This window comes from Phocoena phocoena, chromosome 19 (genome assembly GCF_963924675.1).
Source record: "Phocoena phocoena chromosome 19, mPhoPho1.1, whole genome shotgun sequence".
NCBI lineage: Eukaryota > Metazoa > Chordata > Mammalia > Artiodactyla > Phocoenidae > Phocoena > Phocoena phocoena.
The window spans coordinates 26,421,618-26,443,013 of record NC_089237.1 but is presented as its reverse complement, the minus strand read 5'-3'; the positions used below and the strand labels follow the sequence as shown (position 1 = coordinate 26,443,013).

General features: G+C 40.8%; 1 protein-coding gene across 1 annotated transcript in view; it reads right to left on the bottom strand.

The window, feature by feature from the left end:
- ACACA (acetyl-CoA carboxylase alpha) overlaps window positions 1-21,396 on the bottom strand; it is a 237,910-nt gene that overhangs the window by 105,074 nt on the left and 111,440 nt on the right. The window contains exons 29-33 of the mRNA XM_065897277.1: window positions 19,945-20,063; window positions 9,005-9,028; window positions 6,231-6,374; window positions 5,359-5,455; window positions 4,348-4,455 (exon numbers count right to left, since the gene is read on the bottom strand). Of these exons, the coding sequence (XP_065753349.1) occupies window positions 4,348-4,455; window positions 5,359-5,455; window positions 6,231-6,374; window positions 9,005-9,028; window positions 19,945-20,063 (492 nt within the window). The remainder of the gene's footprint in view (window positions 1-4,347; window positions 4,456-5,358; window positions 5,456-6,230; window positions 6,375-9,004; window positions 9,029-19,944; window positions 20,064-21,396) is intronic.

Genomic DNA, 21,396 nt, shown 5'->3' with positions numbered 1-21,396 from the left:
TCTCAAAAGGCAGAGACAAAGAAACAGATTAATGAGCTAAGTAAAAGACATGCTCTTAAAGGTCCCTAATAAAGAGGGGCTACATGGCAGCAAGTAGAAAAGCAATCCCACCCACTGAATGACCTGAAAACATACATGAATAACACAAATAGAAAAAATATGTGGACTTTCACAACCTACACCCGGACTTTAATTTTATCACATTCTTTAACCGAGAGATATATCCATAAGCCAATTCTTAACTTTCTTGATATTATATAGTTTTTAAATCCAAATTGGCTATCCCTCATAAACAAGCACATCCCTGGACCATTTCCTCTTATTTTTCCTTTTTTACTATGGCGTTGCTTAGTAACAAAATTAACAGGATAAGCAAAAGATAACTGGAAAAAATTAATTTCCTAATAATAAATTCCCAGGTCATATATAAATAAATTTTGGTTTAACTACATTTAAAAATGATTGGGGGACTTCCCTGGTGGCACAGTGGTTGAGAATCCGCCTGCCAATGCAGGGGACACGGGTTCGATCCCTGGTCCGAGAAAATCCCACATGCTGCAGAGCAACTAAGCCCATGCGCCACAACTACTGAGCCTGTGCTCTAGAGCCCGCGAACCACAACTACTGAGCCCATGTGCCACAACTACTGAAGCCTGTGTGCCTGGAGCCTGTGCTCCGCAACAAGAGAAGCCACTGCAATGAGAAGCCGGCGCACCGCAACAAAGAGTAGCCCCTGCTCACCACAACTAGAGAAAGCCTGCGTGCAGCAACGAAGACCCAGTGCAGCCAAAAATAAATTAATTAATTTAAAAAAAAAAGATTGGTATCATACCCATTAGGGTAAATAACCAAGTATTTGTAGTATAAGAAAAGAAAGGGAGGAAGGGAGGATGGGAGGAAGGGAGGAAGGGAGGGAGGAAGGAAGGAAGGGAGGGAGGGAGGGAGGGAGGGAGGGAGGGAGGGAGGGAAGGGAGAGGGAGGGAGGAAGAAAGAGGTGGGGTGGGGCGGTTGGTGTTTCTCTGACTCTCAGTGTGCCAAGGAACAGAAACATTTCTTCTGACACCAACAAAGAATTCCACTACAGCCAAGTCCTTCAGAGACAAGCATCAATAGCTATGTTCTGGCCAGGGAAGAAAATAACTTTAATAATGCCATAATTTAAAATCAAAATTGTTATTGCTTTAAAAATTCCACAAGTGGCTGACAATAACAGCAGAGCAACAGGATTCTGATTACATTGTAATAATGCGGGTCTCACAGCAAGTCCACAGCTATTACCCAGCGATTAGGCGTCAGCACCTGGAGAAACTCCATTTACACTGGCTGCTTCAATCTCCTCCACAAGTCATTTACAAATATATGACCCTAATTTCTATGAGAGAAAAAAAGACATGCTGGGACTAGAAGATTATTTGGACAATTTGGATCAACCTATTTGATAGTTTAATGTGTGCTTAAAAAAAAAACAACTTTTTCTAAACTGCTAGGAGCATGATCATGAAGTGAAAAACAAAACTAGTTATCACTTCAGCTTTTTTAAAAATTGCTTTTGCTTCCTTTTCTGTTTTATATTTTTTTCACAACAAGTAGGTGAAAATGCCTAATATGCCTGGATAAGCACGGCACGTGATGCACTAAATAGCTTCTTCAAGCTTGGAATGTTGGCACCGTCTACCCTTTCCCTACTGAACAGCCACAGGCAGACTCTGGGTTTCTCTATGCCTCAGTTTACAAGTTCAGTAAAGGAAAAAGGTAATTTCTTATCATCAATTAATGTTACAAATATACATAGTGAAAATGAAGAAACTGCCTCTTTAAATCAAGGTGTGATGATATATGTCACTTAGAACTGAGGGTAATAAAAAGCCTAAAGTTGAGGTCAAAACAATCAATTAGTGCCTCAAAACCTGGGAAGGAACTCTCATAGATTATTCCATCAAGCAACAGCATTAGTAGCCATGCACAACATTAGGACTCTTCCAAGTAAGGTCACCTTGGTCACTGGTCTCAGGTTAATTTTATGTGGTCATGCATGAGTCAAGGGCAAGAAGGAAGTTAGATTTCTCTTCTAAAGAAAAATTCCGAGGCATGACTCCTACTTTTACTTCTCTGGAAGGACCTTTCCTCACCACAATCCCACAGTCAGTTCATGTGCTGTGACAGCATCATGGGGAAAATGCTATGACACACATTAAGCATAAAATTACCATCTTTTTCTGGGTATCAACCATTAGCGTTATATGATGTGAATGTCTATGGCACTAATTGTTTATACTGCTGAATTAAATTTTTTTAAATCTATTGAGGGGCTTCCCTGGTGGCACAGTGGTTGAGAATCTGCCTGCTAATGCAGGGGACACGGGTTCGAGCCCTGGTCTGGGAGGATCCCACATGCTGCAGAGCAACTGGGCCCGTGAGCCACAACTACTGAGCCTGCGCGTCTGGAGCCTGTGCTCCGCAAAAAGAAAGGCCGCGATAGTGAGAGGCCCGCGCACCGCAATGAAGAGTGGCCCCTGCTTGCCACAACTAGAGAAAGCCCTCGCACAGAAACGGGAGACCCAACACAGCAAAAATAAATTAATTAATTAATAAACTCCTACCCCCAACATCTAAAAAAAAAAAATCTATTGAGTTCTTTCTTTATGACAAGCACTACAGACTAGGTGCTTTCCATTCAAAGAACACACATAGGTCTTGTCATTAAGGGCAGTTGAGGAAGATCTGTGCCCCGTAGAGCTGGCATCAAAGCCTTAAATTCTAGTTTTTGCTCTATCATCTACCAGCTGGTGATTAAAGGGCCTTAATCTCTCGAGCTTGAGCTTTTCCCCAGATGTACAATTGAAATAATTCCTGACTAATCTAACCCCGTGGGACTGTGGTAAGGTGCAAATAAAAAAATTTATACAGTCTTTAAAAATAAAAAGAATTATTATTGTTAATCAATTTATGCTGACCAATTAGAAATTCAAGGGAGAAGAATACATTTTAGTTAGGGCTACGCAGAGAAGTCCTCATAAAAGAGGGAAATTTTGAGACAGTTCTTAAAACAAGCAGGATTTAGAAAGAAGGGAGGGCGGAGAGAAGGGAAGGAGGGAGGGAAGAAAGAATGAAAGAGGAAAACATTCCAGATAAGGGGCAGTAGAAGAGATCAAGCAAACAAGGTAGATGAGATAAAGACTTAGGTCTTTTCATGGAACAGCAGAGGCTAGATTGTTAGCCTTCATTAATAGGCTGATGTCAAATATCAAGGTAAGGAGGTATCCTGAAGGCAAGAGAGAGTCACTTTTGAGTGGGAGAGTAACTTGGTAAGGGGGCATTTTAGACATTTAATTTTGTGGTAGTGAGCAGAATGGAAACTATCTGGAGGGGAAGGGTGAGGATCACAAGTAAACCTGTTGCAGTGTCTCAGGTATAAGGTGAGGAAGGGTATAAACTAGAAAGATGGCAGTGGAAATTTAAAAACTGAAAAGAAGGGGGAGGGAAGAAAGGAAGGAAGGAAAGGTGGGTAGGAAGGGAGGGGTAGAATAATGGAACAGCAAATAAAAGGAAGAAGTCAATGATTTCTGCATGATTGGGGGCAAAGGGTTTGGTTACTTGGTTTTTTTTTGTTTTTGTTTAGCTTTTTGATAGGGGAGAAGGGGGACCAGAAGAGGAAGGAAAATGATAGGAATTTACATTTAAACTATATGGAGTTTGATGTCAACACAAGATATCCAAGTGACATAAAATTGCAAGGAGGGGCTTCCCTGGTGGTGCAGTGGTTGAGAGTCCGCCTGCCGATTCAGGGGACACGGGTTCGTGCCCCGGTCCGGGAAGATCCCACATGCTGCGGAGCGGCTGGGCCCGTGAGCCATGGCCGCTGAGCCTGCGCGTCTGGAGCCTGTGCTCCGCAACGGGAGAGGCCACAGCAGTGAGAGGCCCACGTACTGCAAAAAAAAAATTGCAAGGAGGATGGAAGTATAACTGATATTTTCAAGGCTGGGATGGAAGGGCTCAGAGGGTGCCTGAAGGGAGTTTGGGCCTAGACATGCAGAGTTAAGTCACCAAAAGGAATTCCGCAGGTGACTGGAAGTTCCAGACTGGAGCTCTGGAAAAGATTCAGGAATACAACTTCCCTTCCTTAAAACATTTTAAACATTTGAGGTCCAAATTTCTTGACATAAAAAAATATATGCATTTTATACTTTTGAATCACTTCGGAATTTTACCCCTACAAGCAGAACTATGTTAAAGACATAGCCGTTATCAGTGATAGGCCTTATATGTAGCAACTGATAAAAGGATGGATATGACACACAGCGAGAAGGAAAGTGGCCATCACCAGTTTCCATCCAACTGAGGACTTACATTTTGCTGGGTAAACTCTCGGAACATAGCTGCTAGCCTGTCATCCTCGATATCACAGTCAGTTTTGATAGCCACATTCAGAATGTGAATTGGTTCATCCCTGGGGATCTGTAACCCAAGAACACAAGGCAAGGAAATTAGGAGGCTGGCTAATACAGAGATGGAGAGAAGTTATAGTACTTGGTAGGATACCTGAAAGACAGATATGGCCCACAGGACATTTTCTGCTAGTATGAATAAGCAAAATGAAACCACTGCCCAACACCCACAATGGAGATTAAATAAAGACACCTAACTTTAAAAAAATAAGGCAGCAAAGGCATTAGCTAAAGGCGGCCCCAAATCTTGGCTTGATATGAACTTGAAGACCACTATGTCTCAACTTTTTCACCAATAGAATCGAATGAAACCATTTGCAATATCTCTTCACAGAATATAAAGGAAAATGAGTGAAAGAAGCCATCTGAACATATTCCCATATAACATATTTCTAAACAGTGGAAGTATCAAACCATGGGAAAATAACCTGGTAGGGAAAAAACAGGATGTGTTTGCAGAGAAATGAAAAGAAGGGAAAGAAGGGTTTAATAAAAGGACAAAATTTTAAACAAAATGTCGATTTTTTTCTACTATCTAAAGTCCACAATTCCTTGAAGACTACGAACGCACTGCTCTGCAAATATACAAGCCATTACTGAGTAAGAATTAAAGCAATCAAAGCTCAAGTCTTTGAAACAACATTCAGAGACCTAGAGGCAGCTGCAATGGATATAGACAGCCTCATTCTACGCTATGGATTCCATGATTAATACAGTGGTTTTTATTTTTAGGTTAGAATTTATATTCCACCTGTTTCTAAAAATACTTTGATGAGGCATATAAAATTAAATAATATAAAGTAGGGTAAAAAGATGAATTCTTCCCTACAATGTTCTACAATCAGAAAGAGAGTATATAGTACAAATCCTGTATCTGAAGGAGCAAAGCAGTCTCCCGAAGGGGACACTATACCTTGTCTTCATCATATAGAGATGTGTGACCTGCCTCAGGGAACGTGGGGCTTTGGGGTGGGGAATCGCAGAAGCAGCCCATCACTTCATCAAAGATCCTGAAAAATACCAAAGAAACAGCCACGATGAAAACCCAAGTGGCAGAAAATCTAAGTGGCAGGAAACTAACGCTGCCATTGCCAGCTCTGTCTAAAAGAATAATCTATCCTACCCTGCACTCAATTGTCAACTGAATAGAATCACCAGTGGCTAGAGGTGACATGCAAAATTTCACCAAGTGGCAGAAATTAGGAGGATGGATTGTTTAAACTTTAATAAACCATATATATTTCTTCTTTTTAAAAAAGAATGATCTGAAGCTTTTTTGTTTTTTTTTTTTCATATGTAAGATATGAGCAGTGCTGCTGTCATCATCGGTCTTAAAGTAACTGAAAGAGCCTGGGACTAGAGCAGTGACACCAACGTAATCACCCCTCCCCCTAGGGTAATGCATCAGTATACATCAAGAGATAGATGCTGAATGCATTTAATCGAAAGATGTATCGTCTCTGGTGGGGCTCACTCTAGTGTTGTGTTTAATTTCTCCTGACATTTCACTCATCACAGAGCAGACAGTTTCTTGTGTTAGCTACTAAGGAAAAGATGGTTTTTGTTTGTTTCTTTTTTTCTGACCAGGCTCATAAAACAAGTAGAGGCTTGTAGAGTCTGCACAGAGGTGGAAAGGGAAGGACCTACACCTCTCCCACAGCATATACCGCAAGGGCTACATCTCCTTAGCTGGCCCGTGGCTAATCAGGGGACCTCTATTCATTTGGAACAAAGCTGAGATGCCCAAGGCTCCTCTTGTATAGACACAGTTCCATGGTGCCTTACCTGACAAAATCTTCAAAAGTCCGAAAAGAGACCATTCCGCCCATCCGCTGACACGGTGGAGTGAATGAGTTGTCCAGCAGCACGTCGCTGACACTAGCTACATGAGTCATGCCATAGTGGTTGAGGTTGGAGGAGAAGGACATTCTAAATGGTAATTCAATCAAGTGCATTAGACAAGGAGAGTAGGAACAAGGACTGGGAGAGTCACAACAGGGAAAAGGAGCTGGGAGGAAACTGAAGCAGGGTCAGGTTGCAGAGCAGGTTTGGTTTTTTACCCACCTATAGGTAAGGCCATCTTGCTAGATTCACATGAACCCTTCCACTGCAATTTCCCCTCACACAAACCATATTTTTTACCAATCACCCCCCCCCCCCAAATTTCTCCACATAAAAATCTAAGGACTGTCAGGAATATCATGGTGGTTTTAATACCATGACATCATGACATGTCTAACGAATGAATAGCATATAGGGGTTAAAAACCATCCTGCATCTTCCCCTTCCTTAAAACATCTCCTCTTTTAAAAGGATGTAAACAAGCCAAGTGAGCTATAACTAGGCAACACTTAAGGCATTTTTCTCTAGGAATTGTAATAGATTATTCACAGATAGATATATGCGTATCAACAACTCTAAGTCATTTGGAATGGCTCAGTAAATCATAAAGAACACAATTCATCAGAGAGAAACAAGTAACAATCTGTAAAAGCAACTTTACTGAGGTATCTATTTTTTCCTTGAATGGGCTGACGGGGAGCGCAGTTATGAGGATTATAGCTTCTCCCTTTTTGAAAGAGAGACAGTTTTGCAAAATTTCCTTTTTTATATTTAAACACATTTCTAGACCAAAGTAAACATATCTTCATTGAAAGCCCTTAATGAATCCCAGCAAGATACAAAAGGGCAGAGCATGGGTTTCAAAGTATGTATAAGCATGACAAACAAGTGTAAACGGAGATGCTCAAAGAGAACTGATTTGTTCAATCTAAAAACATAATGAATCTGGATATTCCTTGAGGCACCTCAGCAGTATGTACTGACAGATACTACTGTAAAGTGTTTGTGATGCCCAGTCAATCAGGACAGTCTGTTAGGAAGGACCAAACTAAAGGATGCCTCCAGGACTTGCCCAACATGTTACTGGCATACTGATCTGAAGCACGTTCAGAGCAAGGCAATGGCACTTGAACTTTGGGGAGCTGCTCAAAAATCTCCTTGAAGTGCACTGCCTGCAGTGTTGCAGGGGGCAAGAGAGCCAGCAAAGTGGGCTATAGATCTGGGTACATAGCGTACTCTGTTGCGAACTGTAATTATAAAAGGCAATGGAATTGTTTACAGAATGGGAGTGCTGCTCACACAGACTATTAGAGACTGACACTCCTGGTTTTTATTCCTTCGGTAAATGATGACTATGAAAAAGTCCTTCAACTTTGACAGTACCAGGGACTAGAAGGTAGAGTGGAAGATGAAACCATTGATACCATGAATGAAACAGACAAATGAAACACACATCAAGCAAGTCTTACACATGGTGCTCACTAGAAACTGGGATTCAGAGCTGTATGAACTCAGAAGTGCTATCATTCTTTTCTAGGACCACCAAATATATTTAGTAAAGGAGCAAGTTTGTGAGGCATTGTATCTTTTCTTCCTGCCTGGCATTAGACAGGAAAGAGAATCCAGATAACCCTTAAAGGAAACCCCCTCTGAAGATGCTAACAGTCTATGCTTGAGGCAAACATGGGGTTAAGAATCTTTTTCACTCAACTGAACCCCATCGGAAATGCCCACATTTCAGTTTCTCCCACTACTATGCTCTTGGACCAGGACAGCTAAAGGCAAGCAGGAGTGAAGCAAGCCCACTCTTCAAGAGCAGACAAGAGGACCAAACAAAACACTCCCTTTCCTCTCCCCATCCAAATTGGATGCCAAAAGCTATACACAGTTTTGATTACTTAATATTTAAAGGGAGAGGGACAAAATAAACATAAGCCTATAAATATTTCAACAAATAACTGATCATCTACAAAGACATCAGCACCAACATGTTACGGCTTTAAGCACTTTGTGGATTCCAGTCAGAATTGCTATCCTCTCAAACTTGCATTGTGTTGCCTTGCTTGGCTCAGGAGCAGAAGGAAATCAAAATATTAAAATACCACTTGTGTTATTACTGGTCTGGAAACGTTTCACAGGGCTACACACATCAAAACTTCAAATACACTCTTCCAATGTAATCTCATTACATGTCTAAAATAAAACTTGACTTTCATAGCATCATAACACTTTATAGAAAAATAGCTAACAAACTGATAAAACATGAGATCAGCTATTTCTGCATGTGTGTTCCTCTAAAAGGAGAAGCAAATTAGAGAAAATATAAATTGAAAAACTGATGAACAATTTGCCAGGATAGGAGTAACTGTAAGGGTTTCTCCTCTGAAAGCCCCAAACAGAGAACTTAGCAAAATAAGATGTTTACAGCAAAGCTGAACATCGGGCAGAGGATTCCCCTATTGTACACAGCTAGACGGGAGCTGTTCCATACTGAGGCTTTTCAAGGACTGCTTTTTGAATGGCTGAAGAAAAGCTGAAGACATGTTTTCCAAACAGAAAAAATAATTTAGTATGTCCAAAGGGGAGCTCAGGACTCCCTAGCAGAAAGATAACATGTTAGCTTGTCAAGTGTAGTGTTATTTTTTCCCCTGATTTTCCTAAAAGGTGCTTTTAATTGGAGAAAAAACAAAAAACAAAAAAAACTAAATATACGGTACCTGTTTAGCGTGGGGATGTTCCCTCTGTAATTAAACAACCACAGTTAGTTATTGATAGGTTAGTGCAAGCCATAATAAAAGAATTGTCAGAGCAGATACAGACCAGTCGTGAGGAGCCCCAGCGTGGCAGCTCTGGCATTCGGCAGACATAATTAAGTGCTCATTACCCTTCAACCCCCCGGGTGCCTCCGCCTCCTGACCTACCTCACCACAGCAGCTGTTGATGGAAAGGGTCAAAATGTATTTACCATGGAGTATTTTTTATAGCTCTATTACAAAATAATAATTCAGAGTAAGAATAAACCACAGGCTCATGAAAATTAAAGCTGTATAATATGGTATATTATCTTAAGCTTCAACAAGAAATATAATTCTCGACAAAATTCTTAGAGAATCTTCTTAACTTGTTCCTATTTTACTAAAAATGCAATAAGGAGGTTCAGAGAAGTTGATTCCACAGCCTCTCCCACCTTAATTGATTTTCTAGGATGTGTGATGAACCTACAAACTCTCCTCTAGAGAAAAGAAGCCGGGCACCTGGGCTCCCAGCTCCCTTTTCTAATTCTCTTTAACCCTGCTCTTCCTCCTGTAGACTGGGCTGGGATGGGGGTAGGAGGTGGTGTAGGAAAGGAGTATACTCTGTGCCATAGGAGCTTAAAGGAACTGAAAAGCATGCAGGAATGTGATGATTAATGATTCTATGACTAGAGTGGTATAGACTGTTAAAAATGAATTAATTAATAATTTTTAAGTGAAATGAATTTAGGGAAATAATGACTTTTAAAAATTGCTGTAAGCTTAAAATCTCTAGGCCTTCCATAAATAAAACCTTAACCTAAATTTGGCTAGCCCTAGAATTTCCTGAGAAAGAATATTTCCAAATCGTGAAAGAAAGACTAGGATAAGAATGGAAAGTGAAAAGCAAGTCTCCTGCCTTCTCTTTGGTCTTTGACACCAACGCTTTTTCTCCCCCTTTAATTTGACCTCAGTCACTTCCTCAACTGAAAAAAAAAAAAAAAAATCAAACCCTTATTTTCAATGTTAAAAGGGAAAAGTTATACTTACCACCCACAATTTAGGAGTCCTATAAGGGGGCTGATGGGTTGATTATCTTAACCTTCTAACACTCTTTTATCAGCGTTTAATCATTGTTGGGGTTTTCTGGCACACAGGGGACTTAATGGGCAGAACATAGTGGGTGGTGCTGATGGTATATGGAAGGAGGAGAGTGCGAGGAAAATGATGCACTTTCCATGGCAGCGAAAGGAGCAGAACAGACTGAGCCGGCCATGTAAATAAAGAACTATGACATATCGCTGCACACACACTGTATACCTCGTGTGATTTGGGAGTAGCAATGCTCTTTGCATCAAACCTGTATCACAGAGCAAATTCATAAGGCAGCAAGAGCCACCTCCGAGTGCAAAAACCTGCACCTTTGCTGTTTGGAGTCTTTGAGCCTCTCATTCAGGGGGATGAGTTTCATTTTACAAGAGGTCCTTAGTTATAATGCACTTGGCCCTCATCAACAAACAAAAAGTACGCAGAGGTTCTAGAGCAGAAGCAGAAAACTAACAGTAAATGCTAATGAAAATATAGGAAAGTCTTCCTTTTAAGATATAAAAAGGAGTCTAAAGAAAAGGGCCACCTGCAGTCTCTAAACTATAAGCCTCAGTTCAGAGAGAAGAACCCTACAACCAAAGCAATCTCAGGCTCCTTCCATCCAGGTTTCTCGAATTTAAAAACCAGTATAGTCTCTCTCAACTGTTAACCAATATTTTTCACTAATAAAATGGTCTCACTGCTTCTGTGACTACTCTAATCCCTTAGGGAGTCTTCACAGGATGAGGGCCAAGTTTTCAGCAGAAAAAGGCCTGAATTGAAAAGAACACCACCAACAAAAAGCCAGCCCTTCTCCATCAGCAATCCTCAAGCTCTCACGGGAAATCCCCTGCTGCTTTGTTATAGGAATTATGCACCATCTACACAGTATGGGATAAGAACAAAACTCCCAACATCTCCAGTTTTTAAAGGACTGGCCTCAAATCAATCACTTAGGAGGTAAGTTTAGAGTCAGCTTATCCCCTTTGGTATCAATAGAATAAGATTCTGTGGGTCTGTCAGGGAGGCGAGCAGAGAAGGAAGGTTAAACTCTCTACTACCAGGTAAATACTTAGCCACGTCCAAAACAATCATCTATATATTTTGTAACTCTATACAGGGGCTATTTGATCAATTTAAGAAAATGACCGACGTGGCATACTGCACACTATTGTGATACAGTAGAAAGCTAGCTCAGTGGTCTGCACAAAAATAACCAACAAACGTAGAGATTGTATGAGTCAAATATCCCACTTTATATAGCTAAAAATAAAATAAAATCTGCCACATTTCACTGCATACTCATCACGCAAAAATAATCAAATTTCTCAATCTCTGATAAGGCAATCAATTGCATTTTCAAATACAAAAAGAGTATAAATTCACTTGTAAGACACCTGTTTAGGCTCTTCAGAGCACTTACGATGATGAATCTTCATTCACAATGTTGTGAAAAATGTTAGAATCATTTTCCTTCCAGTAGATTAGCTCCATTTTACAAATGTGATCACTGAGAAACCAAAGGGGAAGCTTTCCAAGGACACTGCTAAATATGGTGTCAAAAACCAGAATCTAGACCTGGCATTTTCTCATCTCAGCTACTGAGGCTAGCATTCCACATCAATATTGACTAAATTTAAAAAAGGACAAGAGAAATCCTTTGAATTTTGAGGTGCTCGGCATTAAGTCACCTCTGATTTTACTGACCTGCCTGCCTAGAATGGCTGGAGAGCCTGCTTCAATACGAAAGCAAAGTCAGAGTTGCTGCCTTCTGGCTGAACCCTCTTTATTTAAGGAACACCAACTTCTCTGGCAGTCACAAGTTCTCTGAGCCTTTTACCATCCCTTCCAGCTGAATTTCATTTTGCTTGATTCTAGCTGGCCCTACATAAATCTTTTATCATATAAAAATGCTCCTGATTCTTTTGCCTTCTAACTGGAAGGGAAGAAAAAGACCCTATATGAAAATGATGGGGATGCATGCAAACAAGCAGTGGTTACATCAAGCTGTAACTGAGAGCCAGGATAGGGCAAATCTTTTGAAATCAGGCAGCAAAGCAGAATCAGAAGAGGTCGGCTGAATAACCTACTAGCAGTCACTAACAGCAGTACCATAGGAGAAACAGCAATTTGACTGGCTGTGACCAGTGGTGGTCTCCCTGTGCGACTATGCTTCTGCAGGAGAATCCAGATCAAGAGCTGTAGAACACATCTGAACCATGTATTTCTACTGGCATCTCCCCCCCCACCTCCTTGCAGCTCAGATGCCCAGACTCCACTGCAGAGCTTTCGTTTACAATAAAATGATCGTGGCTTCATTCATTGGCAGCCCCTTTAAAGCCCCTTCTTGGCTCTGCTGGAAGATTTTGCTCTTTCTGAAACAAGTATGCCAACAGAGCTACAACATATTACTATTGCCTGCTATATAATTAGCTACAAACCCACAGCACAAAACTACAGGGATTTACAGGTGCCCTAGATTCTGCTTTTCCTTCCCCCTGGAATCAGCTAGTCTTCCTTGACAAGAAGGGACCTTGGGCTACCCTAATGATATATTGAGAGTTTTAAACTCGACTCTCCAATCTTCCAAGGCTAGAGTGCCAAAATAACACAGCAGAGACCAGAAGCTGAGCCATGGATACAGGAAAGCACTTAAACCTGCTGAGAATCTTCTCTTATGCCAGATGCTTGCATCTTATCAGCAGACTACCCTGCATGAAGGAAGCAAGCACTGTAGAGTTTTACTTATTTATAGCTCATTCTGGCCTGCTAACTACAACCAAGTGCTCCCACTGCTAAAAAAATGCTGCAACTTGGATGACTTTTGAGTGTCTCAGTACGAGCCAAAGAAGGGTCTAATCTCTGGGTATCAAAGATGATCAGAATCCTCAAGAATGGCAATGGGCTGCCGATTAGCCCCATAGAAGGCTTCTGATTTCTAAACTTCCTCACAACCTTCTTCATGAAAAGAGAGCCCAGAGGCCACCCACCAACAGCTAAACTCTGAAGATGCCAAGCAGCCAAAACTCAGTCATGGCCAAAACATGTGGTATCAGGGGAGAACACAGCCAACCTCTTCTGGATGTGAGACGGGAGAAGAGGAAAATGCTTGAGTTAAAACATTATAACATAGGAGGCCAAATTCACAAGGAGCAAATAGCAAAGAAAGTGCAGCGCAACTCAAATTAACTGAAGTATGGATTTCCATGTAAGAAATAGGTGGAAATAAACACCAGTAAGTCTTCACCCATCATGTATGTACAGAAGTATACAACAAAATGGACTTCCATCTTCTGCATCAATTGTGGTGCTTCTTATTTGCATCACAGATTAAAAGTTTAAAAAAATGAACTATGTTCACTAATATGTATTACTTATGAAAATCATTTGGAGTTTTAAATTTCATACTCCCAGACTGTCATAATATGCACAGCCATATGCATAGCCACAGAGTTTATGGGATAATATACTTTACATATGTTTGTATAAATATTTTAGAAGATCAAATACATAGGCTGACTAAAGAACTTATTTGTTTCCAGATTATTCTGAGTTACTTAATATGTCCAAAGCTAAGTAAAATCGTGAATGTCAAATGATTGGATGAATCATCAAAAATACATTCAGGAAGAGGCTTTAGGGTAACAAGCTTTTCCATCACCAGCACCACAGAGTGCTAAAACTAGGGTTTCAGAATGAGAAAAAAGACACGCACACACCACCTCTGGCTCTAAACCCTGAGCCTCGCTGGAAGAAGACAGAGAAAAAGGAATGCTGAATGATAACAGTCTGAGCTCCAGGATTAATCCATGTAAAATACTGGTTGAACTCACTAAAGAGCTGGCCTGATGGAATCTTAGACAAAAGAATTAAGTCCTAAAAGTCTGAATAATAATAAAATGTTCTCTTAGTGCAGACCAGCTATCCTGACTACTCCTGCACCAAGAAAAAGACTGAAGAAACTCCCTCATTTCTCCTCTAAAGACAATTGCTAACTGGCTACAAATCACCTTTAAAAAATGACAGCAAAAATCCCCTCCCCTCAAAAAAATTCACATACAATAGGACATAGTCCTTATACGCTAAGAAGATAAAGAAGGGAAAAAAATCCACACATTTGCCATATATATAGGTGTTCCATATATAAATATATAGGTTTCCTACTATGCTTAAGTCAAGTGTAGCTGCTGTTCAAGTGAAAGGAATTTAAGAAGAAAAGGGTATATCTAGGCCAGGAGCTTCCTTTAGTAAAGCTCTAATATGTGGATCCTCTGGTGCATAAGACCTGAGGACGCCGAATAAGTTGCAACTACAGGTCCCATAAAAAATTTGAAAGTCTTACATAGAAGATCAGGAAGTAGATGACATACCTTGGCTGAAGCCTGCCTAGCAAGAAGGATGATGAGAAAGTCACAGAGGTAAGAAATTGTTTAGTCATCTGCTGCCTTTTTTAAAAAAAAAATATTGTGAGGAGTATTAGAAAAAAACAATCAAATTATACTGAAACACAGAGTAACTAAATGTCAAACAAAAGTTTCAGTCCACAAGATGAATAAGCATCACAGATCTGCTGTACAACAATGTACCTAAAATCAACAATAATATATTGTACACTTAAAAATTTAAGAGGGTAGATCTCATGTTAAATGTTCTTTCCACAATAAAATGTAAAAAAATTTTTAGGTATAAGAAAATGTCAAGCAATACAAAGTTCCAAAATGAACTTAAACAAAAAGGTACCAAACGTGTTGGCCACGTGCTAATTGCCCAAATGCGCTGAAAAGGGTGTTTCTTCTCCCTTCTCAGAGGCTGCTCCACTTATTTGCAATGGCAGCTGCTTGTGTTTTGCCTGCTTCTCTAAAAATCAAAACGTGCAAATGGGACACTGTCTTCAATCCAAGTGGCATCTAAGGCATTTTCCTGAAAAAATACTCGGCTATTGTCAGTTTACAGACAAAGAGCCATGTTTCATCCCAACCCACGGGGGCTAAATCACTAGTCAAAAACAAACCACAGGAATAGAATTCCACCAGATGACCCCATACACAACAAGAGACTGTAGTCTTGCTTTGATAATACAGCTTAGAAAGATACTCCCAAGGACTTGCTGGACAAGTTTAGTCTACTTCAAATGAATGTCTGGGGACTTCCCCGGTGGTCCAGTGGTTAAGAATTCGCCTTCCGAATGGACTTGAGGACACGGGGAGGGGGAAGGGTAAGCTGGGACGAAGTGAGAGAGTGGCATGGACTTATAAATACTACCAAATGTAAAACAGACAGCTAGTGGGAAGCAGCCGCATAGCACAGGGAGATCAGCTCGGTGCTCTGTGACCACCTAGAGGGGTGGGATAGGGAGGGTGGGAGGGAGATGCAAGAGGGAGGAGATATGGGGATATATGTATAGCTGATTCACTGTTATACAGCAGAAACTAACACACCACTGTAAAGCAATTATACTCCAATAAAGATGTTAAAAAAAAAAAAAAGAATAAATGTAGAAAAAGAAAAAAAAAAGGATCCGCCTTCCAATGCAGGGGACATGGGTTTGATCCCTGGTCGGGGAGCTAAGATCCCACATGCTTCAGGACAACTAAGCCCACGCGCTCTAGAGCCCACGTGCCACAACTAGAGAGAAGCCCATGTGCAGCAACGAAGAGACCGCACGCTGCAACTAAGACCCGACGCAGCCAAATAAATAAATAAATAAACATTAAAAAAAAAAAAAGAATGTCTGGCTAGAAATGGGAAGACCAAGTACCAGGAAAGAAAATGCAAAAACTGGTTAAAGAATGTATGTGTTTTCTCCCCCAAGAGAAACCAAACCAAACCAAAACCCCAAGAATTTTTGGTTTGTTAACCCGGAATATAATATTGGGGAAATATAAAATTCTGTTTAGCATTAGATATGTAAAATATGTATATTCATATGCCTGTTCTCTGTTCTCACTGAACAATTTTTAAAGCATGTGTAAAATACTGTAGTATAGCTACAGTATCAGAAGTGGATGATTGCTGTAACTACCAAGAATAAGCAACATAAGAATAAAGGTTTGTAAAAAGAAAAAAAAATCTCTCCTAGGGATACTACCATTAACATAAACCAAAGAGGACTCAGTGTGATTGTCCTAATTAATTCTTGGCCTACAGTTGAGCTGTCTATGTGGCTAGAAGCGCTGGAAATATGGCTAGCCTGTATTGAGACATGCTGGAAGTAGAGAATACACTCTAAATTTCAAAGACTTTGTAAAAAGAATGGAAAATATCTGATTAATAACTTTTTATTACGTATTAAAATGGTATTTTGAGGGACTTCCCTGGCAGTCCAGTGGCTAGGACTCCACGCTTCTGGTGCAGAGGGTAGGAGTTCGATCCCTGGTTGGGGAACTAAGATCCCACCAGCCATGCAGCCCAGCCAAAAAGAAAAAAAAAAGGTATTTTGGATACAATGCGTTAAATAAAATGTTATTAAAAGTAATTTTGTGTGTTTCTTATTAAATATGGTCATTAGAAAATTTTAAATTACATATGTGGCTTGCATTATATTTCTATTGGACAGTGCTGGTCTAGTAGTAGTGATTCTCAATTGTAGATGGTCAACAGAATTATCAGAGAAGCTTTTTCAAGAAGTGGTCCCCTGGACTCTGGTTCAAAATTAATCAGAATCTTAAGAGCCAGGAACCCATATGTGTATTCTTAAAATACTTTGCAGATAATTCTGAGAATCACTGATCCAGAGGTTAGTGGACATAACTGTGTCCTTGAGCCTTACAGGAACTGAGGGTGGAATAAACGCTGGTAGACAGTCTCCTGTAATTTATTTCTGTAGAATTAGAAACAATAATGCTTATGGCCTGCTTGTTCAAAACAGTAAGAACAGAAAAGAACAAAAGTACTGAGGTTAGAAAAAAAGTTGGAACTTGACTCAAAACTAGCTAAAACTAAGATACCCTAGAATTCTTCTTGTAAGGGTTGCAGGCCTATGATATAATAAAGAATTTGGCCTTTGTCCCTGGTTCCTGGGAGAGAGACTCTAAATCCTTGGAATTTCTCAAGTAATAGAAGTGCCTTCATTATTCATGTGCCCCTTGGATCACACCTGAGTTTATGCTAAGAGATAACTCAGGACAGGGGCTACTCACTAGGAAGACCAACCATGTGATTAGAGGGTCAGCTGGACCTCTGGGGAGGGAAGACAAGCTGGAGAGTGAGTTTAATCACATGGCCAATGAGTCAATCAATCGTGACATTGTAATGAAACCCTGATAGAAACTCTGGGCACTGAAGCTCAGTGGAACTTCTTGGTTGGTGAACACATTGATATGCTGGGAGGACAAGGTACCCTGATTCCACAGGGAAAGAATTCTGTGTTCAGGCCCCACCCCACCCCCCCAGACCTTACTCTATGTATCTCTTCACTTGTCTGGTCCTGATCAGTATCTTTTATTAAAAAAACTGTGATCGTAAGTATAGTGTTTTGCTGAGTTTTGTTAAGTTGTTCTAGGGAATTATTGAACCTGAAGGGGTCATGGGAACCCCCAAATTTGTAGCCAGTTGGTCAGAAGTGTGGGTGGCCTGGGAACCCAACTTGTGGCCACATCTGAAGTAGAGGTAGTTTTGTGAAGAACTGAGCCCTTAACTAGTGGCATCTGATCTAACTCCAGGTGGTAAGTGTCAGAATTGAATTGCAGTACACCAACTGGTGTCAGGATAAGGTCATAACTCCAAATTGTAACAAAAACATTTATAAGAAAATATAAAATCTTACAAAACTAAATTCAAGTAGCAAATCTGTAATAACTGAATAAGCCATGCTCTAAAATTAAATATAGCATTCTGTAATTAAATCTGATAATACATCTTCTATTCCTAAACTAACAAAAGGATTTTAGACCTAAAAAGCATTAAAGCAATTTTAGTTTTCTGGTTTCCACAAAGACTATTTTCTCTTTCCTCCTTTATTTTCCCTATCTTCACCTTTACATCTACATTAATAATAATAATAATCCAGCAGTTTATAATTCTGTATACATACAACCAAGGAAGACTTTAGAAAGATGACAGGATTACTGCTCTGTTCAGGTCTGGTCTTTATCCAGAGGAATGTGTACACCTCAGTTGTTGGGAGGGACATGTATACAAGTTTTGAAACCATATCAGCAATAACCAATAACCACCCTTGAGATGGAAAGGTGAATAAGATTTCTTAACAAACAGTTAAGAAGCATGTCTCTCATTTTCCAATCGACTTTCCCTCACCAAATTGGACACAGATCCTCAAATTTAAAAGTAGGACAGGGAGAGCAATTCAGAAAGGCAAGGGGAGCAATGAGGGAAGGAAGGAAATCACAAGCAGCTCTGTGGCCTGACTACAAATCACTGCCCAAAGGGATGAGGTAGTAGAAAGCAGGAAGAAAAGGAGAATGTTCCGAGAATTACAAAGAGCATTAAGTTTAGCATGTAGTTCTCTACAATTATTCAAGGAACGCAGGAAAAGAAAGAAGCCTGAGCACCGAGCCCATGTGTGCCGTGAGTACCTCACTGCTCGCTGAAGGACAGCCATTCGTTTCTAGAAAATGAGATTCTGAAATCCATGGGGGCAAAAATGTACCGAGAGATGCTTGCTAAATCAAGGATATATGCTTTTCTCTGCCAGCCATAAGGTATTTTCGAGGTAGAGAAGTGAAAGGACCTTCTCAGACAAAGAAGACAAGTACTTTTTCTGAAGATGCTGCTGCTCATCTGCCGACCTCTCCTGGATCAACAGTGGCATCCAGTGGCTGCAAGTCTCAGCACACACTTCTTTGTCTCTAGGAAGAGTTTCTATTGCTTTGGGTGAAGTGGCAATTTGGAACAAAACCATTTCTGTTGTCTATAACTAAGGATCCCCAAAGACATAGTACTTTGAAATAAAAAGTGAAGAACCAAAGCCCATAAAGCAGAAATGGAGGGGGGCAGCTTAAGACTGGCTGTGATTATTTGTATTTCCTGTGGTATTACTGAAAAGAATGAAAATACGGGAGGAGATGAACATATGTGTGGGTGAAATTCCTAAGTTTTCACTGCCTCAGAATACTTTAAAAATAAATGAGATTATGGGCTTCCCTGGTGGTGCAGTGGTTGAGAGTCCGCCTGCTGACGCAGGGGACACGGGTTCGTGCCCCGGTCCGGGAGGATCTCACATGCCGTGGAGCGGCTGGGCCTGTGAGCCATGGCCGCTAAGCCTGCGCGTCCGAAGCCTGTGCTCCTCAACGGGAAAGGCCACAACAGTGAGAGGCCCGCGTACCACAAAGAAAAAAAAAAAAGAACAAAGGGACTTCCCTGGTGGTGCAGTGGTTAAGAATCCGCCTGCCAGTGCAGGGGACACAGGTTCAATCCCTAGTCTGGAAAGATCCCACATGCTGCGGAGCAACTAAGCCCGTGCGCCACAACTACTGAGCCTGTGTGCCACAACTACTGAAGCCCATGCACCTAGAGCCCATGCTCCAGAGCAAGAGAAGCCACTGCAATGAGAAGCCCGCGCACCACAACGAAGACCCAACACAGCCATAAATAAATAAATAAATAAATTTCTAACAAAAGAGAATGAATGGAGTAATCCTAAATTTCTATCTTAATTAGACCATACTTTCTCTCTCCAGATCAAAGATCAAAAAAATAAAAAAAGAAATGGACACCAAGAGGCTCTTCTTCTCATGGTTTAAACATGTTCATTTTCTGCTCTACATTTCTAGCTTAGAAAACCATACAGAATGGTCAGACACACATTATCCACCCCCACCCTCCCTTTAACTCTGATAGAGCTCTGGTTGGCTCAGGTGCACACATCAGCTCAAACTCACCTGTTTGGATGAGATGTGGGCAGCATGAACTGGAATTCCACCACGCAGGTGTTGTCCTTAAGCTGGCGGTGTTGTACACTGTTAAGTTCATAGGCAATATAAGCCCTTCGAACATACACCTGGTTAAAAAGTAATCCTCAGTAAATACACTTCAAAAACAGAAACTAAGAGATGGTTAGCCCAGGAAAAAGACAGTCTTGAAAAGAGGTGTCTGATGCAGAAGAAGGTGGTCTGTGGTGACAAGTCCCAAAGCCCCATACATACATACCTTGCTTTAATTAATAAAGCTGGAGTCTTAAAACTATACCCATGACTATAAATGGAAACAAAGCTAGCCTTCCTCTGCTGGACACCTCTAGGTGTGCTATAAACCCTTCACACTGACCTAAACTCGAGAGAACGTTTGATCAGTTAGCTCAAAAGTATATAGAACCATGACTATTAATTCATTACACATGATGATTTCAACAGAAGATAAAAGCAAACAGGGAGAGGGACTTCCCTGTGGCTCAGTGGTTAAGAATCCGCCTGCCAATGCAGGACACATGGGCTCGAGCCCTGGTCCGGAAAGATCCCACATGCCGCGGAGCAACTAAGCCCGTGCGCCACAACTACTGAGCCTGCGCTATAGAGCCCATGAGCCACAACTACTGAAGCCTGTGCTCTGCAACAAGAGAAGCCACCACAATAAGAAGCCCGCGCACCACAGTGAAGAGTAGCCCCACTCAACGCCCACGCACAGCAACAAAGACCCAACACAGCCATAAATTAATTAATTAATTAATTAAAATAAAAGCAAACAGGGAGAAAAATGAGAGGTGCTGATTCTGGGCTACCTGAGGAGTAAAGACAGAAGACAGAAACAATTGAAGTACAGTCTAACTCTTTCACTATCTTGTATCTTTGTTTTGTTTTCCCACTGGCCCAAATAGATTTTACAGTGTTTATATCCCCCAAACCCTAGGCAAAATCAGGAAGGCATAAGTTGACATATAATCTCTCAAATACACTAACTTGACTCAAAGAAACAGCAACAGGCCACGTCTCAGGAAAACCCGTCAGTCCAGCCTCACGTACTTCACAGCTAATTTGCCATGCACATAAAATGAGACACATCAGCATGTGAGGTACGTCAGGAGACTTTGCATTAAATGGCATAAAAACACTGTAGAACACTTAGATATTTTCAAATTTTGATATTTACTGAGTAGCATACATTACAGTCTCCCCACAGAATACAAATAAAAAGTAACCCAAAAGAGCTCGCAAAGGGCTGTAGTGGTATCATATCACATAAAATCATTGAAGACACTCCTTTTCCTCATGTTCAAAAAAAACATCTACTTGGCAACTTTACAGCAGTATTTGGGGCCTGCAATTTTTGTGCTTAATGAGGTAGTGTGCTGTAGTGGAAACAGAAGTCATGAGTCAGATTGACCTGGGTTCAAATGC